The 24167-nt window shown below is 51.1% G+C and overlaps 9 protein-coding genes across 9 annotated transcripts; 4 read left to right on the top strand and 5 right to left on the bottom strand.

Moving 5' to 3' along the window:
* Positions 1 to 153: 153 nt before the first annotated feature.
* EDD37DRAFT_440641 (uncharacterized protein) lies at positions 154 to 1691 on the bottom strand. Its single transcript, XM_062812754.1, has 4 exons — positions 1250 to 1691; positions 1130 to 1197; positions 700 to 1076; positions 154 to 645 (listed from the first exon to the last, which is right to left on the bottom strand). Exons 1-4 carry the CDS (start codon positions 1428 to 1430, stop codon positions 252 to 254), a joined length of 1020 nt encoding a protein of 339 aa, XP_062669689.1. The 5' UTR covers positions 1431 to 1691; the 3' UTR covers positions 154 to 251.
* A 1317-nt stretch (positions 1692 to 3008) lies between these two features.
* On the bottom strand, positions 3009 to 7481 carry EDD37DRAFT_632566 (dynactin 1). The gene is made up of 2 exons (XM_062816736.1): positions 6945 to 7481; positions 3009 to 6890 (listed from the first exon to the last, which is right to left on the bottom strand). Exons 1-2 carry the CDS (start codon positions 7335 to 7337, stop codon positions 3270 to 3272), a joined length of 4014 nt encoding a protein of 1337 aa, XP_062669688.1. The 5' UTR covers positions 7338 to 7481; the 3' UTR covers positions 3009 to 3269.
* Positions 7482 to 7675: 194 nt separating this feature from the next.
* Positions 7676 to 11830, bottom strand: EDD37DRAFT_632563 (uncharacterized protein). Its single transcript, XM_062816735.1, has 6 exons — positions 10923 to 11830; positions 10594 to 10872; positions 10081 to 10542; positions 9693 to 10020; positions 9279 to 9643; positions 7676 to 9218 (listed from the first exon to the last, which is right to left on the bottom strand). Exons 1-6 carry the CDS (start codon positions 11457 to 11459, stop codon positions 8091 to 8093), a joined length of 3099 nt encoding a protein of 1032 aa, XP_062669687.1. The 5' UTR covers positions 11460 to 11830; the 3' UTR covers positions 7676 to 8090.
* A 356-nt stretch (positions 11831 to 12186) lies between these two features.
* Positions 12187 to 14944, bottom strand: EDD37DRAFT_632554 (uncharacterized protein). Its single transcript, XM_062816734.1, has one exon. It carries the CDS (start codon positions 14653 to 14655, stop codon positions 12352 to 12354), a length of 2304 nt encoding a protein of 767 aa, XP_062669686.1. The 5' UTR covers positions 14656 to 14944; the 3' UTR covers positions 12187 to 12351.
* A 107-nt stretch (positions 14945 to 15051) lies between these two features.
* On the top strand, positions 15052 to 16128 carry EDD37DRAFT_440580 (uncharacterized protein). Its single transcript, XM_062812752.1, has 2 exons — positions 15052 to 15355; positions 15402 to 16128. Exons 1-2 carry the CDS (start codon positions 15235 to 15237, stop codon positions 15887 to 15889), a joined length of 609 nt encoding a protein of 202 aa, XP_062669685.1. The 5' UTR covers positions 15052 to 15234; the 3' UTR covers positions 15890 to 16128.
* On the top strand, positions 16129 to 17337 carry EDD37DRAFT_440578 (uncharacterized protein). The gene has a single exon (XM_062812751.1). It carries the CDS (start codon positions 16368 to 16370, stop codon positions 16941 to 16943), a length of 576 nt encoding a protein of 191 aa, XP_062669684.1. The 5' UTR covers positions 16129 to 16367; the 3' UTR covers positions 16944 to 17337.
* A 603-nt stretch (positions 17338 to 17940) lies between these two features.
* EDD37DRAFT_440476 (uncharacterized protein) lies at positions 17941 to 19966 on the top strand. The gene has a single exon (XM_062812746.1). It carries the CDS (start codon positions 18218 to 18220, stop codon positions 19871 to 19873), a length of 1656 nt encoding a protein of 551 aa, XP_062669683.1. The 5' UTR covers positions 17941 to 18217; the 3' UTR covers positions 19874 to 19966.
* Positions 19891 to 21332, top strand: EDD37DRAFT_440520 (uncharacterized protein). Its single transcript, XM_062812750.1, has one exon. The coding sequence runs from the start codon at positions 20059 to 20061 to the stop codon at positions 21193 to 21195; it is 1137 nt and encodes a 378-aa protein (XP_062669682.1). The 5' UTR covers positions 19891 to 20058; the 3' UTR covers positions 21196 to 21332.
* Positions 21254 to 24088, bottom strand: EDD37DRAFT_632548 (copper amine oxidase). Its single transcript, XM_062816733.1, has 2 exons — positions 22641 to 24088; positions 21254 to 22587 (listed from the first exon to the last, which is right to left on the bottom strand). The coding sequence occupies exons 1-2, from the start codon at positions 24051 to 24053 to the stop codon at positions 21469 to 21471; spliced, it is 2532 nt and encodes an 843-aa protein (XP_062669681.1). The 5' UTR covers positions 24054 to 24088; the 3' UTR covers positions 21254 to 21468.
* Between the last annotated feature and the right edge of the window lie 79 nt (positions 24089 to 24167).

Genomic DNA, 24167 nt, shown 5'->3' with positions numbered 1-24167 from the left:
TGTCGATGCCCGAAAACTCTCTGAAGGTTGCCAGCCCCCTTTTCTCTTTAACCATAAACGCCCGCTACTCCTCGCTGAGTCATAACCGGGACCTAAAAGTCCCAAGAATTCATCGACCGTGATCAACACGATATCGGAGGGGCTGCCCATCTTGGGGTTCGGGATCTGCTCGGCGGATGACTGCTCCACAGGTACAATGCGACGACAGGTGTCCCCAGAGGTGCAAGCCAAATAATGCCACCGATGTTGTATTATACCTCTCCCTTCAGCGTGTGCATCCCCACAATCTTGCCCTCAGCACCATGTTGTTGAGGATGTTCCAGACCCATCTCCTCATCGCATAGCGTGATACTGTCCGACTGTTCCGTGCCATCGCTCGCCCGGCCGTCACTGACTTTGTGCGCCGTCATTGACGGCGTCAGCTGTAGAGATCTCTGCCGCGACCGATGCCGCGAGTTGTGTTGTAAAATCTTGGGGGAGATCCAATTGACTATCGGCTTCAAGGTCGGTAAGCAGGCGCAAACAATGCCAGTATTGACCTCGATCGATGACCACAGAATTCCAGCAAGAAGATCGTATGTAGGATCCTGAGTTTTACTGAGCACGTACAGCTTCTGCAACCGGAGCATTGACGTGATGCAGCCACTGTTGAGTTCATGTCAGTCGCTGTTCCGCAAGAACATCTTATGTTCAACTCACAATCCACCTATCGCGAAGATGCCAATCAGACTGTACTTCTGCCTATGAGGCATCTGCAGCGCCACCAGTGTTGGTATCGGCAGTATCCAGAGCGCAATATCGGTGACGATATGGAACGCCGCGCTGAAGAGCCAGAAGGTCAAGATCTGGAAACAGTGTCCTCCACGAACTCTCGGATCCCAGTACATGGCTATTGGTCGACATGCACACGCGGTGGCTATCCAGCAGATCAAGCAGTACGCCGAGACCAGCCCGATCAGGGTCCAAGCGACGAATCGAGATGCTTTGTCCTTGAAGAAGCGTAAGAACTGGATCAAGATTGAGATCTTTGCTGCCGCCAGAGCCGCGCTATAAAAGAAGGTGCCGACAAAAAAGCCCTGAGACTTGTATCAGCAGACGTTCAAGTCTCCAGAAACATGGATCTACCGACCTTGTACATGGTGGCATATTGATCTGGCTGGACATCCTGAATGTGAGCGCCCAGGGCGTAGTGGGATTCTTCATGTCCGTCAGCATATGCCCACGGGCAATGAAATGTGTTTTCACTCACGTATCTCGATGGTCGCTGTCAGCCCAAAACTGAAGCATACAGCTGCAAAGATGAAGGCATCATCCACTCCAAGTTGTTTAACCAGGAATTTCCGACCAGCCAGCCTTGCGACGACGAACAGTAACGCGATCGCACATAGTACGAAGGACGTAATCGCAGCGTTAGTGCCACGGCTCACCATGTTCGCGTCCTTGGGCGTGTGTTAAGGGAGACAATTTTACAATGAAAGGGAAGGAAGTCCCAAAGCCTTCTGGCAGAAGGAGGGTGAAGTACTAAATGTGAAAGGGCCTTGTGGAAGCGCCTGATGGTGGTCTGCCCACCATGTGTCAAGAAGTGACAGCACGTCCACGCAAAATGCCCACCACCAACGGGCGGCAAGATTCGCAAATACATGCTGTAGGAGACATGTCAAATGCCGCCATGTGTTGGAAGTGATTGATGTCAAAAGCCTTGATGTCAACCATAGTGCGGCACGTTTTGTCGTCAGGTTGGGAATTAGCTTTTCGGGTCTTCCGAAAATCATTCACCAAAAGCGGACAAGAGCAGACAGAAACGAAGCAGACCAAAGGTGGGAGGTGTTGCAGGGCTGTGGATGGTTCGTTCGGAACAACGCACAGACTCACAGGGGGACTGGGTGGTGGCACATTTCCTAGTGTTGGTCGAGTGGTAAATGCTGTAGAGGTTTCCGACCACTTGGTAAACCCATGACGCTGTGGCCATCTCGAAAAGAAGGCGGCGGGGCTCATTTGGGTAGACTTTGGAGCCGTTTTCATGCAAGTGATGAATCTTGCAGCCGCCACATACGACACGTTGGTGATGTCCGCCGATTGTTGAGTCCGCGAAATGGCAGGAGTAGACGAACCCTTCAACCTATCATCCCAGTAGCACCGGGCTGTTTTCTCATGTATACGAGCCTCCTCTCTGGGCGTTGGCTGAAAGCGAGACCATCGAGCGGTTTATCCAGCCCATGGCTGAACCAGGTCAATCACATTGGTGGAAAATGTCCTTGGGGTGAGATCAGAATGGGTAGTGAAGTGTGCTCCATACAATCCAAAGTCCGGTCCTGGAACACGTAGCCAATGTTCTCGACAGACCCCTGCTGGTAGCGTTCGCTAAGCACGGAGTCGAGCCGTAATTTTCATAAGCGAGGTCGCTCTCTTGTGAATGAACTCTAGAATGGGGACAGTTTGAGGGTGTTCGGACGTAGGAGTACATCGTACCTCCGTAGTTTGTTCAGAGTTAGAAATGCAAATCTGCAAATCTGCAAATCTGCAAATCTTCAAAATCCCAGTTGTTCGGATTCGTGCACGGTCTGCTGCTCGTTCAGGCACGATTTGCGGCAGATTAACGCCTTCATTGGGAATGGAGACCTCCGATTGTCGCTCAGTGTCTCGGGGAGACTGAGAAAGAAAGCTTGTAGGGCCGCTTTTGGTCTGTGCGGATGCGCCTCTGATCGACGCAGCCGTCCCCAGCGCAAGAGAGTTCGTCGATCTACTATGGTAAGCTTCAGAGCATGGGCACTTTTGGTCGTGGGGCTTACTCCGATCGGTCTTCAATATCCTCATTTTCCTTTTGCCTCCCCGTAGCCTTCTTGCTCTGGCCCTTTTCGTACGCTGTAACCTGTGCACAGACTGGTTGACTGAGTATACTTCGGACGGAACTTCCCCAACCTTCCAGAAAGTCCGCAATGGCGAATCATACGCGGAATACAATCCCAGAGGTCTGGCACCCGGGAGACCTGGAAAGTATGTAGTCGAGCCCGGACCCAAACATCGAACACTGTGTTTTATTGATTATAAGATTTACTCATCTCCATCGCTCCTGGCAATGGGAAAAGTTTGTTCCATTTTACATTTCATAATAAGGGAAATCTTCGCAATACGGACTGAGGCTGGATTCTGGCGTAACATGCGCCACCAATCCGCCTGTACATCTTCCTGGGGTTTGATTCTGTCCATGGGGTATCCAAAACAAGAGGGTATCTCGACTCCAGACAGGTCCAATTATTCGATCAATGATGTCAAGCATGAACAATGTGAATACCATCAAAAGCCGTTGGAATGCTTGCGTCGTTGAATGGAAGCTTTGTAGCGGGTAAAAGGTTTCTGGCCGCGTTGTCGTTTGACTCCATACGTCTGCGCTGAGTCGTCGGCCGCAGCATGATCTTTGCCCGCTGTACCAGGTCGTCTTTAACTTCGTTCCAACGTTCCAGCTCTTCCTTCTGCTGAAGCACTTGGTACAACGTCGTGGTCGATTCAATTTGCCGTGGAGTCGTGGTAATGTCTTTACCTTGCTTGAATGTAGATTGTGGCCTGATTCTGATGGGCCTCGACGCTTTGGCCAGGTCTATAAGGCTTGTGAAAATCTTGTTCGATTCTGCTCGAAGTTGCGCCTCTTTCTCTCCCCTGGGCATGACCTCAAGATGGTTGGGAGCGAGCCACGCATGATCACTGGCGTCACGGCCGATTTTGCCCAGAGGCACCCGAAGCTGTGTGTTCTCGGCCTTCAGGAAGCGAATGGCAGCCTGCAAACTCGAAATTTCCACCTTCAGCAGTTCCGATGCAGCCCTGAGCCGTAGAGAAGTCGTCTCATCCGGTATACCCGTCGGCAATGGACCGTTGGAAGTGTTGCTCTGTTTTATAGCATCCAGCTCTACCTTCTGAGTTTCACTTGACTTGCGGATCGCGCTATATTCTCCTTCAAGTCGTTCCAGATTCTCGAGAGCTGCTGCTTTCTCCGCGTGTAAGGTCTCGATCTCCTCTTTCATTGCTTTGACGCCATCATCCTTCACCTTCGTTTCTTTGGCACGAGACTCAAGTACTTCGACCTTGACCTGTTGCTCCTCAAGCTGCCGGTCCTTCTCACTCATTCTGATTGTCTGCTCATGGACTCTCGATTTCAACTGTGCCAGTTCTTCCTGTAGATCGAGCGACAATACATTTTGTGCCCGGACTTCCTTAGCACGGACGGACCATGGCGCAGGACCCCTTTCGTATTCGATCGCCAGCGAGAGGTCCGCAGATTTCATGTGCAAGTCGTCGATCGTGGCTTGGAGACCAGATAATTGTTTCATCAAGATATCGAATGCGTCGTCCGGGGGAATCTCTTGGGCATCCGCATCATAGGGGCTTGACCCTGTAGCTGCTGTCATAGCATCAAGCAAATGCGCGTACGATATTGCTTCTTCGCCCTGTTCAATCTTGTTAAGCTCTTGCATGACCGCTGTGCCGATACGACGCATCAGCTTCGACACTGACTGACCAGCAACCTCAGCATCTGCGAAAGAGCGCCAGGTCGATTCTCCGAGGCACATGGAGCGGCCTCGAAGATCGTCGAGGACATGATGAAGTTTGCTTGACACGTGCTTCACAGTACGCGCCCTGATACCAAGCTGGTCCATCTTTTTTCCGAAGACCATCGCATCTTCATCGCCTTCTCTCCCTGGACCTAGCTTAGCTTGTACCGTCCTGCCAACGATCTGTGCTTGGCTCCCAATGATGTCGGCGTAAGTTAAAATCATTGAGATGTCTGCAAGCAATTCCATTGCTTTGGTTTCGCGACTCTCGGATAACAGCTTCTCGCTCATGTCGACAAGTATCCCGGCCATGCGCTGAAGATGTTCATGTCCTTCAGGAGCAAACTCGTCCCGGCGTAAAGCCTCCACCCACGCAGTGACGGCATGTTCCACAGGCTCGAGTTCGAATGTTGCACCACTGTACCTGGTGAAATCATCCAAGGCGCAGCTTGAGAGATGCTCAACAAACCTGTCGCAGAGATTTCCTATCAATGCCATTGTCTCAATGGGCGCAAACGTTGGTATGGTGTTGTCCTGGAGCTGGTCCGGCCGTTCCCGTATCCTATCTGCGAGAACAGTCTTGCTGATTTGTGCCTTCGCCTTAATCCTCTTGAAGCATAAAAAGGCCAGTATCGGTCGTTTGTCAACGTCGAAAGTTTCTGGGACAAAGTCTTGCACAATTTCCAGATGTGAACTCGCTTGCTCAGCCCGCATCCTGCCAAGTTCGAGGTCTATTGCTTTGAGCTGCGTTTTCGCGGCCGAAGTCTGCAGTCTCAAATTGAGGTCCATCATTGCCCTTGATTTGCTGCTCATCTCACTAGCCTCGTGTTCGCTTATGTCTCGGGTACGGCGAAGGTCATCGATATCACTTTGGAGTCCCTGCACCACATCCCGGAACTTGGTCAAGGTGTATTCCAAGTCTTCGATGATTTTCTGCTGCTCGGCACTATACCGCTGGGTGTCGCTAAGAAGTGCTTCGCTCTCGTCAAGTTGGTAATGCAGGCGTTTTTCTTCGTCGACGTGAAAAGCTTCGAGTTCATCGGTCACTTGGATGTGCTCTTCCAGATCTTGTATTTGCCTCTTCAATATCTCTAATTGACTTCGGTTGTGATCTCGTTCTGTTTCCATGGCTTCGAGGATATCGTCGTTGGCTTCTGCTGCCTCGAGCTGTTCCTTCAGATGCTGATTTGTTTCCTCAGACTTGTTAAGCTTAGCAGCAACCTCTTCGTATTTGGAAGCCGAGTCTTCAAGCTCGTCAAGTGTCTCTCGGAGCTCTTTGATCTCATTTTTCAGGTCAGCCTCGTTCTGCTGGGACATGTCACGCAGCATGACCAATGCCTGGCGTAGTCTTTCCGTCTCACGTTCCATCTGAGGCCAACCAGCGCTAGCTTTTTCTTCCGGACCCATGATTGATGTAAGCTCACGATTCTCTTCTTTTAGAATCTCGGCCTCAAGCTCCAGCTCTTCGTGCTTCAGCTTTAGCGCCTCCAATTCCGCTTCATACATCTCGGCTCGCTCTTCTGCCATCTCCTTATCCAGGGTTGCTAATTCCAATTCCGACTCATGCTCAGCACTACGATCCGGGACTATGCTTGCCCGGTTTTCGGCATCATCGTATTTGGCTTTGAGGTCCGCCATTTCTTGTTGATTTGTTTTGAGTTTCTTTTGTAGGGCTTGAATAATCCCCTCATATCTTGTGTTCTTGCTTTGCAACTCTTGAACATTTTGAATTCTAGCTTGATCCTCCTGTCGTTGAGTTTGTAAAGCTCTGAGTTTCATCTCCAGGGTCTTAATGATCTGCGCGTGTCTCGATTTGTCCTCATGAGCAACAGTTGAAGCGTTGTTGCTCGAGGATGAAATGGAGCGCTGCCTCGGAGGGACGGAATCTGACTCCATGGCATGAGGTTCGGATTGTGCCGTTGCATTATGTGTATCCGCGTCATGAGTGCCCAGTGGGACTGGAGCATCTCCTACTGATGCAGGTGATGCTTCTTCAGTCAGAACATCTGGAACATCTGGAGGAGAGCCTGGCTTCCCTGACTGGAGCGGACGTCTGGGTGTCATGGACATTCTAGAGCCCGCCAAAGACTGCCGCGACTGTGTTGAAGTTGGCCTCCCTGTGACTGGTTTGGGGCCGCTGCCAGTCATTGATTGCCTTGTCGCGCTTGCACCAGGGCGCGCGGCCGAGCTTGGTGGACCCATTGAAGACCGGCCAGCCACGCTGAGCCTGGACTTGGTGCTAGAATCGGACGTTCGTGCGGTAGTAGCTGGGGTATTCGTTCGTGGTGTAGAGCCTGTAGAGCTTGCAGAGGAGGGAGCGGGTTTCGTCGGTGACTTGGTGGGAGACTGTTAACTCTTGCGTCAGCTCGATGTACCCTGAATTCAGCGTTCGTTATGTACCCTTAGTGACAGCCGTGAACCAGGAACAGTCCCTGAACCCGTACTCATGAAACTCTGCCTTTTCCTCGCAACATCCGCTGTTACCCCAGAGGAAGGCCTCGGTTTTGTGACGGGTTTAGTGGAGGCAGGCGCCCCGTTAACTTTGGCATCTTGAGAACTTGGCTTGGAAACTTTGGCTGCCGACTCCTTGCGCACGAAGATACCATGCCCAGGAGGGCAATCGAAGTATCGTTGGCCTTTGACGGAGCCATCGTTCTTGCCACTACCATCTGCAAGTTCGAGCCCTAACCACTCTCCAGCCGCGATTTGCAATGGTCCGATGTATCGAACCACGCCTTCTCTTCCATCATGGGTCACTATTGTATGGCCAACTTTGATGTTCAGGTCGGCCATCTCTGGCGATTCGCTCGTTCTGTATTAGGTGCATGACAAAGAGTGAGAGATCGGCATGGGAGTCACTGCGAGTCTTCCTGGGTCTTTGGATGGGAAGAATGAGCATGGAACGTGGAGTCAGTCTTCGCTCTCTCAATCGACTGCATGAACTAAACAGTAAACGCGCGTGCACCGCAGTCGCGACTGCGAGGTTACTACAGCACGAGTCAAGTCGCTATCACGTGATCTTGATAATGACTCGACGCAACAACCGTTGAATGTCCAGACTAGGTATCTCAGGAAACTACAGGTCGTCTCACAATTCAACAAGACATTGCAAAGTAGACCAAAAGATATAATTGAACTTAGGCATTTCATCTAAATAGCTTCCTGGGGTATATTTCATTCTTTTGGGGCCAATTTTTGAACCTGACGCAAGTCGTAGCTTTTTGTGTCTCAAGGCTAAGCAAGATGCAACAACCACCTGCAGAACAACGTGCCGGGTATCTTCCAAAATCATAAATAAAGAGCGTCGTTTGAAGGCGTACAGTTCCTTCATGCATTCAAGGCCAAAGCGAAAAGACAACACAAGACATACATAACAACGCTTGATCACCTCTCAAGCGATACACCAAACTTGCTGACCTCCGCACGTGCTTTTTTCATTGTAGCATCATAGGGTATCTTGCTGGACATAAGAGCAGATAAATCATGATTCCATATCGATGTCAGGGTATCATTCGTCATATTTGATCAACATAGACTTGAGGAAGTCTAGCGTAGGGGGAGATTGAGATTGTTGGTCGATCCATTGGTGCCTCCTGGAATCTGATTGTGGTGTTGTGGCGCAAAGGGGCCGGGATAGGAAGAGAGGGAATGCGAGGTAGGCGGTCTTCCAGAGTCGAAACTTGCACGGGGAGGCTCGTGCTTTGGCGTCCTGTCCCCGGACACAGAATTACCTGTGCCAAAGGGAAATTTGTTCTCCTGAAAACGTGATGGCCAGCCATTACTGATCGAGGAGGCAGAAACGTCTTCTTCAGGTAGATTGACGCCGCTATCGTTCCAGAAATTCCGGTACCCGCTCTCACGGCTTTCCATGGAGATCAGGGACGCCTTGCTGGCATTAGAAGAAGCGTGCTTAAAGAAGGTTCCCGGAGAGTTGTTCTGATTCTTGCGGCTCATGAACGAAGAGAAGGATGAGATGCTGCCGGGTTTGCGCAAACGATCAAACAGAGATGCTCGTTCAGACACTGGCGTATTTTCTCCGTCTGCGAAATTGGATCGAGTTGGGGAGTCCGTGGAGTGGATAGAGGGTGCGTTTTGCAATAGCTTGGAATCGAAGAATGGAAGAGAATCTTCGAATGAATCAGACTTTGGACGCGGAATAGCACCTTGGACTGTTGTAGCGTCGAGACCGTGAGGGACAAGCTGGGAGATGAGATAATCAATGGCGTCCTTCAATCCTCCCGCATTGTTCCGTGTATAGGTGAGGATAAGACGTCCTTCGGTAGGACCAACAAAGCGTTCAACAGAGGTGGTGGCCGACTTTGGCAAGCTGCTAAGCTCCGGATTGGCATGCACATCAACTTCATACTGACTTTGCAGTTTCTGACGGAGATCGTTGTGGAATTCAGGTCCGGTGAAGAAAGTATCCAGATCATCCGACTTCTGGAAGGCGATCTCGTGGCTCTCGGGAACCATTCCCAGAAATGCATCTACCGCTTGTGGGACTTGATATTCTGGTCCTGAGATGGTGACAATGTCACTAGCTTGTTCTGTGTTAGGAAAGTCAATCTTGCAGTTCCATTTCTTCTCCAGGTCTTCGATCTCAGGTAATCTAGAGATCAGCTCGCGATGATAGAGCCTGTTGATGACCACAGTTTCGGCAACGAACTCGGCGTCCTAAATTCATTCATCGGATAAGGACATGGACTCATCAGACAGGGATTCATCTTCGCTTACAACTTTCTCCACCATATCCATAATTTCCTGCTTCACCAGATCCAAGCTTTGCGCATTGCGTGCGGGCGTACGACAGATCACATTGTCAACCTTGATATCGTCTTCATCTTTTCCGACTCCTCCCCGATCCATAGCGTTGGAGAATTTGACAAAAACGGAATACTTTTTCATAATGCGCTGGATATGTTGACCACCGATGCCGATAATGCGCTTATGGTATTGATCCGGAACGTGGAAAGAAATGGAGGCTGGCATCTCTTGTTCGACCAAATCCAGACCGTTCTTGACGGCTTCATACTGACTGCCTACAACATCAATGTAGAAGTTGTATTCGTTGAAGCCGTCGAATATGATTTGTACATTGCCTTGTCAAAAGTTAGCACTACGCGATCTTCGCGACAATGGAAAACATACTCTGTCCCATGATCTTGTTAATTTTGCCATTCTTCTTGCCGCTGACAAACTCCTTGTGTTCGTTGGCAAGTTCGATCTTGACTCGGATCTGGTACGGTGTTCTCTTGACAAATGGAATTTGGTTGATGACCATCATAGCTGCTTTGACAGCGTCGTCGGAGCCATTGATCGTGAACGTAAATTTCTCGAAACTAATGTCGGCACCTGAGTTTGTGCAGATGTCACTCAACATGATGCGGACATCATCTGGAGAAGGCGCTCGGATGGCAGGACCCTGTGCTGGATCTGGCATCATAATCCACCACGAGGCGCTGAAGAACTGGCCGGTCTATTGGAGACGGTCAGTGGTCGATTCTTGTTCCTCCAAGTAACATTTGGGAAAACATACAAGAGCCATGATCTCTTTCACAGTTCTCTCCACGTGGAGGACCTCGGTGCCCTGAACGCGCACAACGCCCCGTTGGCTGGCTAATTGAGGAAAGAGTATATGAGAGCCGTTGGTCTCCATAATCTTTCGCACTTTGTCCAGTCTGTCAAGCAGGATATTGTCGATTTTGCTGGCAGACACCACCACATCCTTGGAATATAGTTTGATGCTCATGACCAGCTCTTTCAATTTCTGCTTTGCCTGGTTGATTCGTTCCTGTGTCTCGCCAGTGATAAAGATCTCGTCGGCAGCACGGCGCGTGGCATGCGGAGGGACGTAGCCAAAGACTCCAGGAAAAGGAGGTGGGAAGTAGATGGCGGTCTTCGTGGCAGATTCGATCATCTTGATGCTCTTTCCCGTACGACCCGAGACCAATGTATGCATCGTGACTTCCAACTTGATGACGTCGATCTTGTGCTTGAGCTGTTCATGCGTTAGCCTGCGCCATCTACTCAACCGATGTTAGAGCTTTACAATCTGGTCAATCATCATCAAGGCTCGTGTTTTGGCATGTTCGACACTCTCCATGTCGCCGAAAATGTTCACTCGGTAGCGCTGGTCAAGTCCGCTGTCGACGCCGTTTCCGTAAGACGCACCAGTTGCGAAAGTTTCGCCATTTCGAGGCTTCAGAAGGAAGATATCGGTTCCAGTGTACTTGGCACACAGGTCAATGTGGCTGAGAACGCTCGAGCGAATGCCAGTCTCGGCGCTGTCGAGGATTAAGCCCGGGTCAATGTCCACGACTGCAGACCGCTGTGTTCGTCAGTACCGGCATTTTGACGGATCGGTCGGGTTTCTCGTACCATCATGATTGGGGTCTCATTGAGAACCTTTGACCTCATCTTGTAGACCAGGTCTCCATCCCCAGAAATGCAAACATTGGTCACCAGTCCCTGTGATTTTCTGTGCAGCGCAGGACCCGCCTTCGGCTCCGCGGACGTGACAGTAGCCTGAATATGACCTCCACTCTGCTCGCTGATGTAGGCACATAACGAGCGCAGTCTCTCTTCATTTTGTACGTGAACAGGCAGTTTGTGGATAGGCGTTCCCTCTGGTGTGTCGGTGGAGAATGTCCACCGCTGGAATGCACCTGGACTCGAATGAAGGATCTCCTCTGGGTCGGGACCGGCAAGGTTGGAGGCAAATGGGACATTGAAGGAGAGATTAACCGGGCAGGAATCGGTTGACGGCTGAGGAACGATTCCGGGAGAACCCTGAGGACGTCTCAGTGGTTGCGGCGACGACATGTCCTGATGAAATCTAGACATGCCAAACGCTGCTGGAGTCATCCGTTCCCAGCCATGACGAGCCTGGCCGGTGAAGTTGCTGATTTTGTGCATCTTCGTCGGGCGGGATGACTCCCCAGGTCATCGACGTTCGAAGGCCAATTGAAAATAGACGCTATGGTTGCTGCATGAGGAAAAATCGAAGCAAGACCGAGGATCTAACCAAGGAGAATTCAATGAGGAAAAGAGGCACGCAGAGAAAAGGGAGACATGAACTGTAGGTTCTGGGCAAGAGATGTGCTGATGGGGAGGTTCGAAGGGGAAGGTGAGGTGTGGTGTGTGGTGGCCGTGGGTGCCCTGTGCGGATCAGCCAAACCTGCGTCTTAGTGGGCGACAAGTTGTTGCTTTGGGCTGCCTTTGATCATTATTATCCGTCAGCTTCTCCCTATCTAAGCCACATGCGAATAGGCGGCCACAGGCGGGTGCGGTATGATCTCTTTACCTGCGCATCCTCACTGGCCAGCCATTCGTCTAAATCGGCCGCGCATCTGCTCATGACGAAGACCTTGATCGTTGACTGGTGGCGGCCAAAAACCCACTATTCGGCCCAGATGTGTGCGCGTGCTGCAATAATCAAGGTCTCAGTGCGCCTTCGAGCTGTCCAAGGCAGTTTCTCCTGAAAATGAACGAGTCTGCTGCTGCTTCTGCGTATCTTCCTTATCGATGAGGGGAAGATGCTTTACTAAGGTAGATATCATGCGACTGAGGAGCACATGCTTCGGATATGACTAAGGATCATGACCAACCTCAAAGTGGACAATTCCACCGACTCAGCTATAGATAAAAAAATAAAGTATGATACGATCGGTGCTAAACACCCCGTCCTTCTATAGCTATAAGGGTATCTTGGTAGACAGTGCTATCCTACTTACGCCAACGCTGACAGTGCCCGAACGAGGGGGGAAACATCTAAATAGCCACCATTTCGAAGGCTTTGTCTGCTCGCCTAATGCTTGCGACCCGCAGTGCCCCCATTAAGCTCCCGTAGTTTTCGAGAAAGAAGTCCATCTCCTGCCTCTACTGGAGTGGAAGACAGACTCCGCGCGACAGGTGAGCCGCTAGAGCCTAGCCACGGTATGGGTGAGCCCCGACGAGAAGTGGAAGGTAGAAAGCCCGAAATTGGCGAAAGCGGTCGCTCAAATTCAAGGGCTGTCTCCTGCTGGTTGTTGGGGGTGTTGACTTTCACGTCCATCTCCATGTCTGCAGCCTGGGGTACCTGTGGAAGATCATTGAAAGGGTCCGATGACTTGGCATGGCTTGTGGCATGCGTCTGAACAAAATCATTCCTGAGCGTATTGTCCAAGCTCCCAAAGTGTGCAGATGTGGCAGTACGTGCCAGAGGAGAGGGGGTCTCGTTATGAATGCTGGGACTTCGACTTTCTGCCTCAGTGGGCGGTTTGTAGGGGCTGAATTTTGGCTCCGGTAGTTGGATCTCATTTCTCAACTTTTCCTTGCCGTCAGGCACCCGGTTCGCAAAGACAACACGGACGTCGTCATAGAGGTAGAAACGACCTTTGGCCGTCGAGCAGAACTTGAGGTGAATCAGATAGCGAAGAATGTCCTTGTTGCTAAGAGGATCGCGGCTTTCCAGATTGGCTGCTGTCTCGGCCAGTGCACTTTCCAATATCGGTCCAGAAGAGAAGCTCCGCTGACGGACAAAGGTTTTTGTACCTGGCAGCATGCCCTCCAGATCATAGGGGATCAAGAATAACTTGACGGCGGTTTTGTTAGGGTTCTTGATGATTATTTGAAGCTGCCCCTTCTGCGGTACTCTGTACGCTCCGCCTGCTGGTGTTTTAGATGACGCCGTCTTTTTCTCTTTTCTCTCCCTAGTATCTCTGGCCAAAGCCTTTCCAATCGCAGTGTTCTCGGGACTTGTAAATTCGGCCGCCAAGTCTTCAGCGTCGAGGGACGTCCGATCACGGCGAAGTTTCCGAGAAAGAGGCTCAGGGGGAGTAAGATTGCGTTCAAGGTCAATCGTACCCACGTATGGACTCGGATTGTCGTCAGATATCGATCTCGACCCGCTTGAGGACGGATAGTTGTAGAACACCGCAGGGAATGGGACAGTGACGTGTGCCGGGCATTTCAGACTTGCTGGGCAGTTTCCCTTTCCCACAACCCCAATCTGTGCGACAAAGTCCAGTGGTTTAGACGGTGGTATGGACATCCTGCCTCTTAGGATAGACTCTTCGAAAGACCCTACCATGGAAGCTCGCTGCCGTGGAGAAGCATCGGAAGCCACTGACGGGCGGCGTGAGCTGACTGGGAATGATGATTGCAGACTGGCCGCTGGATGGTAGGTGAAGGAGCTCAACGACCGACGTGGTCGATGCGGAGAAACAGTTCCATCCTGGTGCGAGTACGATGCGGACACGGGACTGTTGATATCAGAGAAGGCGGTGTCCTTGGGCATACGGAGTGATTCAAAAGCATTTGCAGGCATCGTCCTGCGCCTGGCACCTCTATTGACAGCACCCAGCGGACTGTCCCGAGGCGAAAAGTCTAGGGAGGTATTGTTGATGGAGTGGACAAGTGGACTGGTTGGAATCCGCATAACAAAGCTCGGGACCAGACTGCTTCCTAAAGATGGTGTCCTTGACCGTCTAAGGATTTGTGAGGGATGGTCTCTTGGTGAAAGCGATTTTGACGTGAATGGGAATTCGGCCGGCCAGAAGGGAGGCGAGTGACCTTGGAGATGGTGCGAAGTTGAGGCGATTCGTAAGAATGCACGTTCACCATCGTAGGATGTCTGAGAGTAACTGTCGTGGAAGTCGCCAGTATGTAGGGCTGAAAGGGAACGTCTCAGTGACTCGGTGGCCGATGACGGATGGTTACATGTTGGGGTCATTTCGTCATGTTCACCCGTGCCCGAGATTGGCGTTGAGCGAGCTGCAAAGTCTTCTCCAGTACGTGATGTTTGAGGTGAAGGCTCGCGTTGTCCAGCATTGGCTTCAGCACACAGTGCTTCAAGCCCAGGTCTGGGTACCCACGTCGGACGCTCTCCACGTTTAATACACTGGATCAACTCCTCCCTGTCACTCGTACGGAGGCCACCCTCTTCATTGCACTGGAGAGGTAGTGATTCAAGTTCATCATCTTTCTCCTGCAAGCCGGTCTGGTCGGGTGTGGACCTCTCCACGTTGTAGTAGGTATGCATAGAATGTCGAGCCATGTCGGTGTGTGATAGAAGTCTCCGTCTCTTGAATGGTCGTGATGGTAGTGGTTCACGATCGATGATGAAGCGCATGCTCCGTCAACATGGACAGCCGAAGCTGGAAGGTACGGCGTGAGCAGGCAGACTTGTTTGCAGGAAGCAAGTCTGTGAGTGGGAGGACGTTGGCGGTGGAGACATCACGTTCGGTACAGAGCGGAGGAAGCGCGGATGACAGTCGTTGGAATGTCAGAGCATAGTAGCGACAGGACAGTGGTTCGAAAGATGGCGTAGGGATTCAGTCCAAAGACACAGCAGGGTCGCTGGTGAGTTAGGGATGATAGAATATGGCCGTTTCCTGAGATTGAGGTTGAGATTGAGAACCATGGGACGGAGGTACGTCGTATGACTCCCGTCTCTCTGATGCGGATCCCGCCAATGTCATATGCACCGCAAATCGCCGCTTGTGCCTTGCCCCGCGTCACGCTGAAGTTTCGTCCTTCGGGCCATTTTTGGGAGCAATTTGCAACCATCTCAAATAGTTCTTTTCGCGTCTGCTATCAATTGAGACACACCACTATACTGACAAGAATCCTCATACTCATCACTCGGCTGTCCTTTCACGCTATCTCAATCCCTTCGAGTCAGAGATCGTCTTGGTGGCCGCCTACGGAAATGAGTGTCAAGCGTACCCGTGACGATCCTTCAAATGGAGCAGCAGAACCAGACAAGAAGAAGCGAAAGGGGTTCTCTGTAGGGCCAGCCAACCTTCCAGACGGCACTTACAAACGAAAAAGTATGACCTTGGAACACGTGGCATGAATCTATCTAACCAGCTATAGCACAAAAAATCAAGAAGGACCTCATCCAGAAAGCTAAAGTCAAGAAGGCTTATGCCAAAGTGAAGGCGCAGGAAGAGGCGGCCCAGCCTGTTTCATCGTACTCGACGCCGGATGACCAAACGCAGGATGGTCCCGGTCTTGTGGAGCCTGCAAGTCTCGATTTACATCCAGATAGGCAAGCTATGGTCGATGCAGCTGAGACACAAGCATCACGAGAACCGAGGAATTCAGGTGGAGAAGGACACCGAGAATATTCGAAAGATCAGCGTAGACCAAAACAATCAAGATACAAGAAGGAATTCGAATTGGCCACACAGCACAAAGCTGCCCTGGAAGCGAGACAAAGAGGAAGAGAGGCCCGAGACAGGGAGCGTAAAGCAATGGCGAAGGCAAAACGACCAGGAAAGGATGGCAAGATGAAGCTGGGCAGGCAAGGTACTGTTCTGCTGCAACGTGTACAAAGATTGGCCGAAGAAGGGGGAATATGATGCCAGAGGGCTGGCTCAATCGATGTGACCTGCCAGAACACGAAGCCCACGGATGCAACCGAGATACCCTTTGATTATGACGATCTACAACGAGTCCAGGTGCACAACCACAGCATTTCCAGACTGATCGGCCTTCTGAGCAACGGCCATCACTCAGGGTACTCAATGAACAGTTGATGGCTTCGGCAATCCATCGCAAAACCTGTTGTGGTTGATCCGACAAAGGCACTGTTGTTTATCAACAAAGGATTCACCCCTCCCAAGTCTGGATGGCATTGTAGGACTTCTTTGCTCATGGCTGGGTGTACAATGAAAATGACCGCGATCAACAAAGATTGTCAATGGCGCTCGGCTACCACAGACACAAAGGTTGCTGTTCCTCGCAAATAGAGGACGCGTCCAATACTCCTTACCAGAAGAGCTTGCCACTTCACTTACACAAGCAATAGCCCCGGTTGAAGACAATCATCATAGCACGATGTATGTTCAAATATTACGGCCTCAATACGAGGCGCTGCAAGCCTCGGCTGAACAGATCGAAACCAATCGCTTCCATTCTGGCGAGTACTGGAATCACTTTACCGCTCAAGCTCGACATGCTGTTACCTGGCGTGACCAAACTAAAATATTGATCAATCATCTCCTTTCGCATCGAGACCGCCTGTCCTCCTACGGCTGCTGTCCCCGCGACTCCTGGCTCGTTGGGTGGGCGCTTTCCGAGAGTCAGCACCCGCTACGCCAATTCGTGGTATGGTCACTCCATTATTCACAGGTGCCAGAGGACGACGTAACAATTGAAGATTTTGCCAATCACCTTGAAGTATGGGCCGATGTCTTTTTGAGCGAAGAAGCCTTGTACTATGCGCTGGCGAACCCTGACCGACCGTTCTTCATCACGCAGGTAAGTGGTGGTGCGCCATGGATGGCACATTTTCTTGATTCACAGCCCATGCACAGAGAATGGGCTACGGCCACATGGAAGAGACTTTGGCTCAACTATAACACGGTACGGCGAGAGACCGATAAGGATGTCATGGATTGGGAGTATTGTTAAAACAAAGGTAGGTCTTCGTTGGCAAGGTAGGTTGAGGTGAGATTTTTCTCAACTGCACGAAGATGAGAGCCATCAACTGCAATGATACCTTCCATTCGTCAACCATCTTTAATCGTGTCCTTCTCGTACACGCAGTTTCATCCTTGCTTTCACACCTAGCGGATAGTTTGAGTCGGTCGCTCCATTACAAGTGGCCGAGTACGTAGTCACCGGCAAAGACGATTGATGTATGCCTCCATCAAACTCATTGTTGCAGTGTTAGGTTCTTTACTGACCGTTAAATAACGCGTAATAAACCTCCATTGATTTCCTGTGTATTTTTGATGTTTTCCGGTTCTTTACAGGTGGGACCCGATGTGCAGGTACTAGTAATTATAGTGTGGTTTCATATGCCCTAACACACATTGAGAACTTCTGGCCATACTTCGGCCACATGAATTCCAGTAATTCTGTCTCTTATGGATAGGCACCTACTTACACTTATTACCCTCCCACCCAACACCTATTACCCTCTATTCTAGCACCTATTGCCCTCCCTCTCCAACGCCTATTACCCTCTTATTCCATATCCATTACCCTCTCGCTCCAACACCTATTACTCTACCATTACATACCTGTTGGCCTCTCTCTTCAACACTTATTGCTTTACTATTTTACACCTGGTGCCCTCCCCTCCATCACCCAATGACTTGGACTTTAACGCGGTCGACGCGTCGCTAAAGTGTTACTGCACCAATGGTAGACTAAACCATTGTTGGACCGAGATCACATGACTCGGCTCTTTGTTGATCTGCTTCAAGCTCGAGTTCCCTTTGTCAATTTCTTTCTCCTAGCCTGAACGCGACCACCTTGAGATCACGAGTAGATGCGCTATCATCTGTATGACGGGTTCTGTGCATGATACTGACAATTTACGCCAAAGTTCCCGGTGCTGGACTCCGCCACAAAAGTTCCTGGGCGAGGTCAAAAATGATTGGGTACAGACAAAAGTTACAAAGCTAATGCAAGAGCTTGACCGGTTGCCGTAGGTCCAAGGCAGTAAGGCAGACACAGCCAGGATGATGGGCAACCAATTGCGAACATCAAGGTCTCCCCAGCCTGATGACTCTGGTCGACAAAGAGTCATGACAGTGTTCGCATGTCGGACACATAAAGCTCGTAGACCCTCGATCCGGACATCATGAGACAACTTCGCTATCCATGCTCTCCGCAACTCTTCGGGGTGTCAGGAATGTTCGTGGTAGAGGGAAGAAGTACCTTTGCGCCACATCCTGATGGAAATCGTTGCTCAGCAACTGGCATTTGGCCAGGACATACCATTCTCAGGTACGACATCATGGACAAGTGATTCTGACGAAATGGTGTACCAGTTCAAAGAACGACCTGGCCACCACCCAAAAGTGAACGCACCCAACCCTGATCAATGGAGAGGGATCAAAGACATATTCACACAGCTGTACCTTACCGAGAATCGGAAACTGAAGGATGTCAAGTCTATCTTGTCAAGAAAGCATGGCTTCAATGCCAGTGAGAAAATGTACAAAAGACGTATCACGGAGTGGAAGATACGCAAGAACTACAAGGCTCAGGAGAAGGAGGTCCTTGCCAAAAGAGTACAGGCGTATGTGAATTCCGGGCGTGATATTCAGTCTTTGTCATTCAATGGCAGACCCGTCAAACTCGACCGTGTCAAGCGGCATTGTCCTGATAAGCAGCTCTGGGATCAGCTGATGCAAAGCCCCGAAGCAACTTCGGGTACAGATGCAACTACCGTCAAGGAAGATACTCCTTCCACGACGACTCCTACCAAGCTTACGCCCGCAACTAAGTCAAGTTCTTCGCCAATGCACTCAGACTTACAAATGGCGGAAGCCACTACGCTAAACAGTGTTTCCTTCGATATCAACATAAGTCCACCAACCGAACTGCACACGGTCGAGAGCACTTTGTTCCATACCCGGGAGTCGATTCGCTGGCAGTTCACCAGCTTCAAGCCTCTCAAAGTGGAAGAGCTTCGAATTCGTTTTCCAGGAGATATTCCTGATGAAGTCAGTACAGGACGACTCGATCAAGCATCAGCCTTCTGGCTGTTACTCCACCATGGCTTCAGCCTTTTGCATTCCAGGAGGTCAAGTGAGGGTTTCAAGAATCTTGACGACTGCTGCAAGATGATACAGCCTCTCCTCAAATCGGCGCCCCTCCATCTTCTATCATGTTTGCTTCTCAATTTCGCAATTGCGTGGAAAGACATGAACGATCTGGAGCAAAAACTGCTAGAATTTGTCTCAGAAATGGCATGCAAAGTCCTTGGCCCATATCATCCACTTTCCAAAGCCACGAAGATGATAGTTTCGGACAGCACCCGCGAGCATGTTGTCGAGCCTATGATGAACATGATAGTCCAGGGTTACCGTTCTGCTCGCAAGCTTAGCAGCTCTTCGGTGTTCGCTTTACGAGTTGATCAGATCGACCTACTGCGTAAACGCAAAAGATTTGATCAGGCAGTCAACCTTTGCCAACAGTTGATCGACGACAGTAAGTCCATGCGTCCAAAACGATACCGCACCGCCCTGGCAGCTTTCGGGAGGCTCCGTCTTGAGCAAAATGATGAGTTTGCCGTCGAGGGCATTGCGCACAGGATCCTCGAACATGCCAATTCTGATCCTGTGATGTCAAACAGTGGCGGTACTACGACATGGGCATGCGAACAGCTGGCGGTCTCGGCCACGAATCGAGGAGACTACAATTCGGCAGAGATGTACCTACGTCGGGCAGTAGGACTGTCTCACCAAGAGTATTTGCATCGCGGCCCTTCGACGGAGTTACTTCTGGAAAAATTGGAAGTTTGTCTAAGGCAACAAGGTCGGAAAGTGAAGATAGACAAGATTTGCACGGAGATGGGTCTTCCGGTGGGACGACTCATAGGGTAGAGGTGACCCATGGTTGCTGGGCTGTAGCAGTGAGCAATCTCAGCATGTCTTTCCCATCCGAAACACCACCACATCCAGTTGAAATCCTATGGTGACGGGCTCGACCACATCCCATATCAAGCTCTTCTCCTCTTACTTCTGTGAAGAGGCAATTCTTCTGCGTTATATGTCGTCAACACATCAGCATGGAGGTCATCGAGGTCTATCCCACAAATTGTATATCCATCCATGCCTATTTTGAGTCCCTCTCCTTTCCTCCCATGTTCTCGATTCCCCATCTGCTTGGAAAGTCCAATTTCATTGCATGGCGTGCCTTTATGGAACCAATCCTCCTGAAGAACACCTATTCGGCGAAGCTCATACTGGGAGAATGGAATGAACCCAAGGCGCAGGTGACTGCCGGCGAAATGGGCGCAGAAACTGATCAAGCCCGAAAGGACTGGCAATTCGCAAACACAGCTACCTGCCGCTTCATCCGTGCTACTCTGGCATTGAATGTGGTACCGTTCGTTCGTCAACATAGCACAGCCAAAGCATTGTACCTCAACCTCATCTGGCTGTACGGCGAAGATGGGGGAATCGATACCCAAGGGGGACCACCAGTTCCGTCAGATGTGAAGTCGGCCAACCCACAGAGAAACCGTGCAAGCTTGCTCGCTGCACTAGAGAGCGACAGACCCTTGGGAGATTTGTTCGGCAGCAATCTGCTTTCATCACCATCATCGTATCCCAGCTCGAACTCCAGCACGACATCACTGCTGCCCAAGGCCTCAACCTCGTCAATCGCGGCGGGCGAGGGCAAGAGACCCGACTCCCAGGCTCTGCCACCGAAGTATCTGCGAGAAATCACTGCACAAGCGCCACCACCACCATCCAGAATCCATATCTACGAACGGACAAGGATCTCCCCTGACCCCAGTCTTGAAACGATACATGAAGAGCCTCATCCAGGACAGAGGGTCTCGTTCGGTCGTGGTGGAAGCTCCGGCAGCAAAGACAGAAGCGTCAGTCCGATCAGCTCGTCGGGAGCAAGTGATGTCGATGATATTGTGAGTGGCATGGCGCTCCACCTTCAATCTGGAGTGCAGACCGACAAAACGCAGGATTTGAGTCCCATCGAAGATCTCGACGATGCAAGCCATACGAAACATCACGACGAATCTAGAACAGACACCGTTGTCAAAGTTCCACCAAAGTCTCGCGTCAGCACCGGCACGCAGAAACAGTCCAAGACACGTGAGAAGTTCTCGTTCTCCTTCCCACTTCGCCGGCTAAACAAGGACAAAATCAAGAACAAAGAGCAGGAGAAGGAGAGGAAGTGAGTAGTCATAGGTGTTTACTCTTGGGGACCAGAACCTCAGGATGGTGCAACTGTACGTTGAAACGGAAAGGAGTTAGGCATTGTTCGAAGGGATGGTCTGACTTCAATTTCAACCCTCAGATTTCTATCATGTATCGTGCGTCATGGATCATATCTTCGTCACCATTCTTTCCGCGCACCTTCTGCTTCGTTATCGACCAAGCCCCGGCGGATGTGTCGTGTCACACTCCTCAATCTCCAGAATCTGAACTTGCTAGACCAAGCACGCGCATCTCTACCAGTCCAACCGTCTCCCGCCATCGTCCTCGGCCCTCTCCTTCCCAACGAACAACCCAGGCAGCCCACCACCGACACTATTCCTAACCGCCTTCCACTGCCCATCAAGTCGCTCTTTCATATAGTGACTCAAATCCGGCGAGAGCATCTTCTCCGACACAGTGACAGGTCCCTCGTACCTGGCGCCAAAGTACTTGACCCCCTCATCGTCCTTGTTCTCATTCTCTGCTCTCGCCACCCTTGACTTTCTGACCTCTTCCTTATCAGATCCATCGTTCTTTGACATAGATTTCCCGGCCTCGCGCCTCCGATCAATCCTCACACCCTGTCTCATCGCCCTGCTCACGTCATAGTCGAAGTAATTGAATGGCACGAACATGACCGAACTAGCGCTCGTGTGCATCAACGTGTTCGGTATATCCTGGCTACTCGGGACGTGGTGGGAGCCCAGGTTGAAATAAACAACTAGATCCTCTTCCTCGATCTCCTCGCCGTCGACCATGGCCTCGAAATCGACCAACGGCTCCAGCGGCGCGAGGTAGTTAAGGTGGTGAGCCGATGCGGGTTCGTTGTCGGGATGGTTCTTGAGCACCCACAAATCATTTGCGGACCAGAGAGCGGAGCGGCCCAGCGTCGTCGAGTTGAGGATCGTCAAGTGCGCGGGATTGCCCATGCCTGTCCCCGGCTGGATGCGGTACGCACGGGTTTCGCCCCATTTGTTGACAGACCCCGGCGCGGTGACGAGGTACATGTCGTGCGAATTGGATGGCCAATTGAGCCCCGTCTCGTGCGTGACTGACTTGTGGACCATGTGCATTGTGTTCCGAACGCCAGAGACTTCCGGCTTATCCCAGTCATAGGTCCGCTGAAGGGGTTCGATCGACGTGCGGACCAGAGTGTTACTGGTCCCGCAGATGTCCATGTCGGCCTTGAAGTTGACGACGTGGTCGTGCATCGATGTGTGGAGGGCATCGTGGATGCGGTACCCGTATTCGTTGGTATGCCCGTCGTGTGGCTCGGGGTGACCGCGAGGTTCGGCGTGGAAGGCGCCAAAGATGTACCCGCTTGCGCGTAGCTTGACTTCGATTGATCCGTCGAGGTAGAATATGTAGTCGATCTAGTCAAGTCAGTATGTCAGACAGGTATGCTTGGGAGAAACGCAACACGTACCGTATAGTCATAATTGCCTACCGTGCTGACACTTCGCACGACGAGGTATGTGTTCCTGCTGACGGTCGCGCTGAACGTCGAGGTATGTCTTTGCAGCGGCGCGTCGGAGGTATATTCGAATATGCAGATGGCGTTCCTGTTCGTGTACATCTTGCCGCCCTTGTGGTACGACATGTCAAGGTATTCGGCGTGGCCGGGGCAGTCGACGCCGGGAACGAGACTAAACATCATACTGCCCATACCGAAGAACGTGTCCAGGAACTCGAGACCGGATTGGAGAGGTTCGACACCCGCGTAGTGTGCGAGGGCCTCCTGTAGGCCGAGTTCGTAGATCATTCGCGTGTTATTATAGCGGATGTCGAACAGCGAGAGAGCCGTGGCTTGGGCGGTTGCCAGATAGAATGAGAAGCCCATCCAAGAGATGAAGCCTTCCTTGCGGTCGAGGTGATAGCGTGGACCGTATGGTTGGATGGATAGTGGGGGAGGCATGTCTCGTTCTGGGAAGGAGGTCTCAAAATCCTCGGTATCGCTCCAGGAGCCATCTTGGTTGAGTTCCAGCTTGACGAAGTCCGGGGATTTGATTGCTTCGCGTAATGCGGTTTCGTTGTCGTACAGGATCCCATTATAGAACCATTGACCTGTGGTCCATGTCGCCGGGTTGGCACCGGGGATGTCAAGCTTGACATACAGGCCTTGTGGAAGGATGCTGCGGCTGTCTGAGTCCATACCTGATCCGAAGAACTCTAACCATTGCACTGTGCGGCCGGCATGAAGGAAAGAAGGACGACATCCAATGACAAGGACATCGGGATCATCCAAGTCGTCACGGTTGGTTGTGGCTCCCAGCAATTCTTGCGTAATATCGGATGCATTCTCACCGATGCTGAGTGCCCAATCTAGCATCGCGAAGACATCGGAGACAGGGCTTTGCACATAGTTTCGCCCAGAGTTGTGGTTGTATTCTAGTGGTAGGATTTGGGTGTCGTTAGATGGTGGTAAAGGTCCAACCATGTAGTCGACGATGAAAGCATCGTCGTCATGGATTTCGAGACTTGACACTCGAGCCCAGCGATCAGGTCGAGCCTTGTGACTCTCGAGGTACTCCACGGCATCAGTCTTGTTAGGTCGGAGTAGCTCGATAAGGTAGATTTGGTTTCCACCCCTGGTGTCCGTGCTCAGGTTTAGTGAATTAGGAGTTTGATGGAGAAACGTATATATCTGAGATGCCTCAGCACCATCGAGTTCAGCAAACGGATTTATCGCTGGAGCTCGGAAGTGGCTAGATGAGGCGGCAGTTGTATGCTGATGTCTGATCGGATGAATGAAGGTCAAAGAAAGCAGCAGATAAGCGATGCTCGAGAAGATAATCAGAGCCGAAACGACAATGCCCATAGGCCTCCACGACGCCATCATGCACAAATCTCACGCAGGATGAAGAAAGAACAAAGTATCTACTCATTCCAATGATGATATACTCACATAGATAAGATGATTATGTCTAGGTAGGCATCTACCTGAATGGTTGGT

Source organism: Exophiala viscosa, assembly GCF_022695815.1.
Source record: "Exophiala viscosa unplaced genomic scaffold EDD37scaffold_6, whole genome shotgun sequence".
Taxonomy (NCBI): domain Eukaryota; kingdom Fungi; phylum Ascomycota; class Eurotiomycetes; order Chaetothyriales; family Herpotrichiellaceae; genus Exophiala; species Exophiala viscosa.
The sequence above is the reverse complement of the archived record's forward strand: the minus strand, read 5'-3'. Positions and strand labels throughout refer to the sequence as shown.

Excerpts from the sequence above, each read along its gene's own strand:
- EDD37DRAFT_440578 (XM_062812751.1), top strand. The coding sequence starts at position 16,368 with ATGTATGTTCAAATATTACGGCCTCAATACGAGGCGCTGCAAGCCTCG.
- EDD37DRAFT_440520 (XM_062812750.1), top strand. The coding sequence starts at position 20,059 with ATGGAGGTCATCGAGGTCTATCCCACAAATTGTATATCCATCCATGCC.
- EDD37DRAFT_440476 (XM_062812746.1), top strand. The coding sequence starts at position 18,218 with ATGGAAATCGTTGCTCAGCAACTGGCATTTGGCCAGGACATACCATTC.
- EDD37DRAFT_440580 (XM_062812752.1), top strand. The coding sequence starts at position 15,235 with ATGAGTGTCAAGCGTACCCGTGACGATCCTTCAAATGGAGCAGCAGAA. Across the intron at positions 15,356-15,401 it reads CGGCACTTACAAACGAAAAA|CACAAAAAATCAAGAAGGAC; the intron begins GTATGACCTTGG and ends AACCAGCTATAG.
- EDD37DRAFT_632554 (XM_062816734.1), bottom strand. The coding sequence starts at position 14,655 with ATGCGCTTCATCATCGATCGTGAACCACTACCATCACGACCATTCAAG.
- EDD37DRAFT_440641 (XM_062812754.1), bottom strand. The coding sequence starts at position 1,430 with ATGGTGAGCCGTGGCACTAACGCTGCGATTACGTCCTTCGTACTATGT. Across the intron at positions 1,198-1,249 it reads GACAGCGACCATCGAGATAC|AATCCCACTACGCCCTGGGC; the intron begins GTGAGTGAAAAC and ends ACGGACATGAAG. Across the intron at positions 1,077-1,129 it reads AATATGCCACCATGTACAAG|GGCTTTTTTGTCGGCACCTT; the intron begins GTCGGTAGATCC and ends TACAAGTCTCAG.
- EDD37DRAFT_632566 (XM_062816736.1), bottom strand. The coding sequence starts at position 7,337 with ATGGCCGACCTGAACATCAAAGTTGGCCATACAATAGTGACCCATGAT. Across the intron at positions 6,891-6,944 it reads GTTCACGGCTGTCACTAAGG|TCTCCCACCAAGTCACCGAC; the intron begins GTACATAACGAA and ends AAGAGTTAACAG.
- EDD37DRAFT_632548 (XM_062816733.1), bottom strand. The coding sequence starts at position 24,053 with ATGATGGCGTCGTGGAGGCCTATGGGCATTGTCGTTTCGGCTCTGATT. Across the intron at positions 22,588-22,640 it reads TAGGCAATTATGACTATACG|ATCGACTACATATTCTACCT; the intron begins GTACGTGTTGCG and ends TGACTTGACTAG.
- EDD37DRAFT_632563 (XM_062816735.1), bottom strand. The coding sequence starts at position 11,459 with ATGCACAAAATCAGCAACTTCACCGGCCAGGCTCGTCATGGCTGGGAA. Across the intron at positions 10,873-10,922 it reads ATGAGACCCCAATCATGATG|CGGTCTGCAGTCGTGGACAT; the intron begins GTACGAGAAACC and ends TGACGAACACAG. Across the intron at positions 10,021-10,080 it reads TGAAAGAGATCATGGCTCTT|ACCGGCCAGTTCTTCAGCGC; the intron begins GTATGTTTTCCC and ends CGTCTCCAATAG.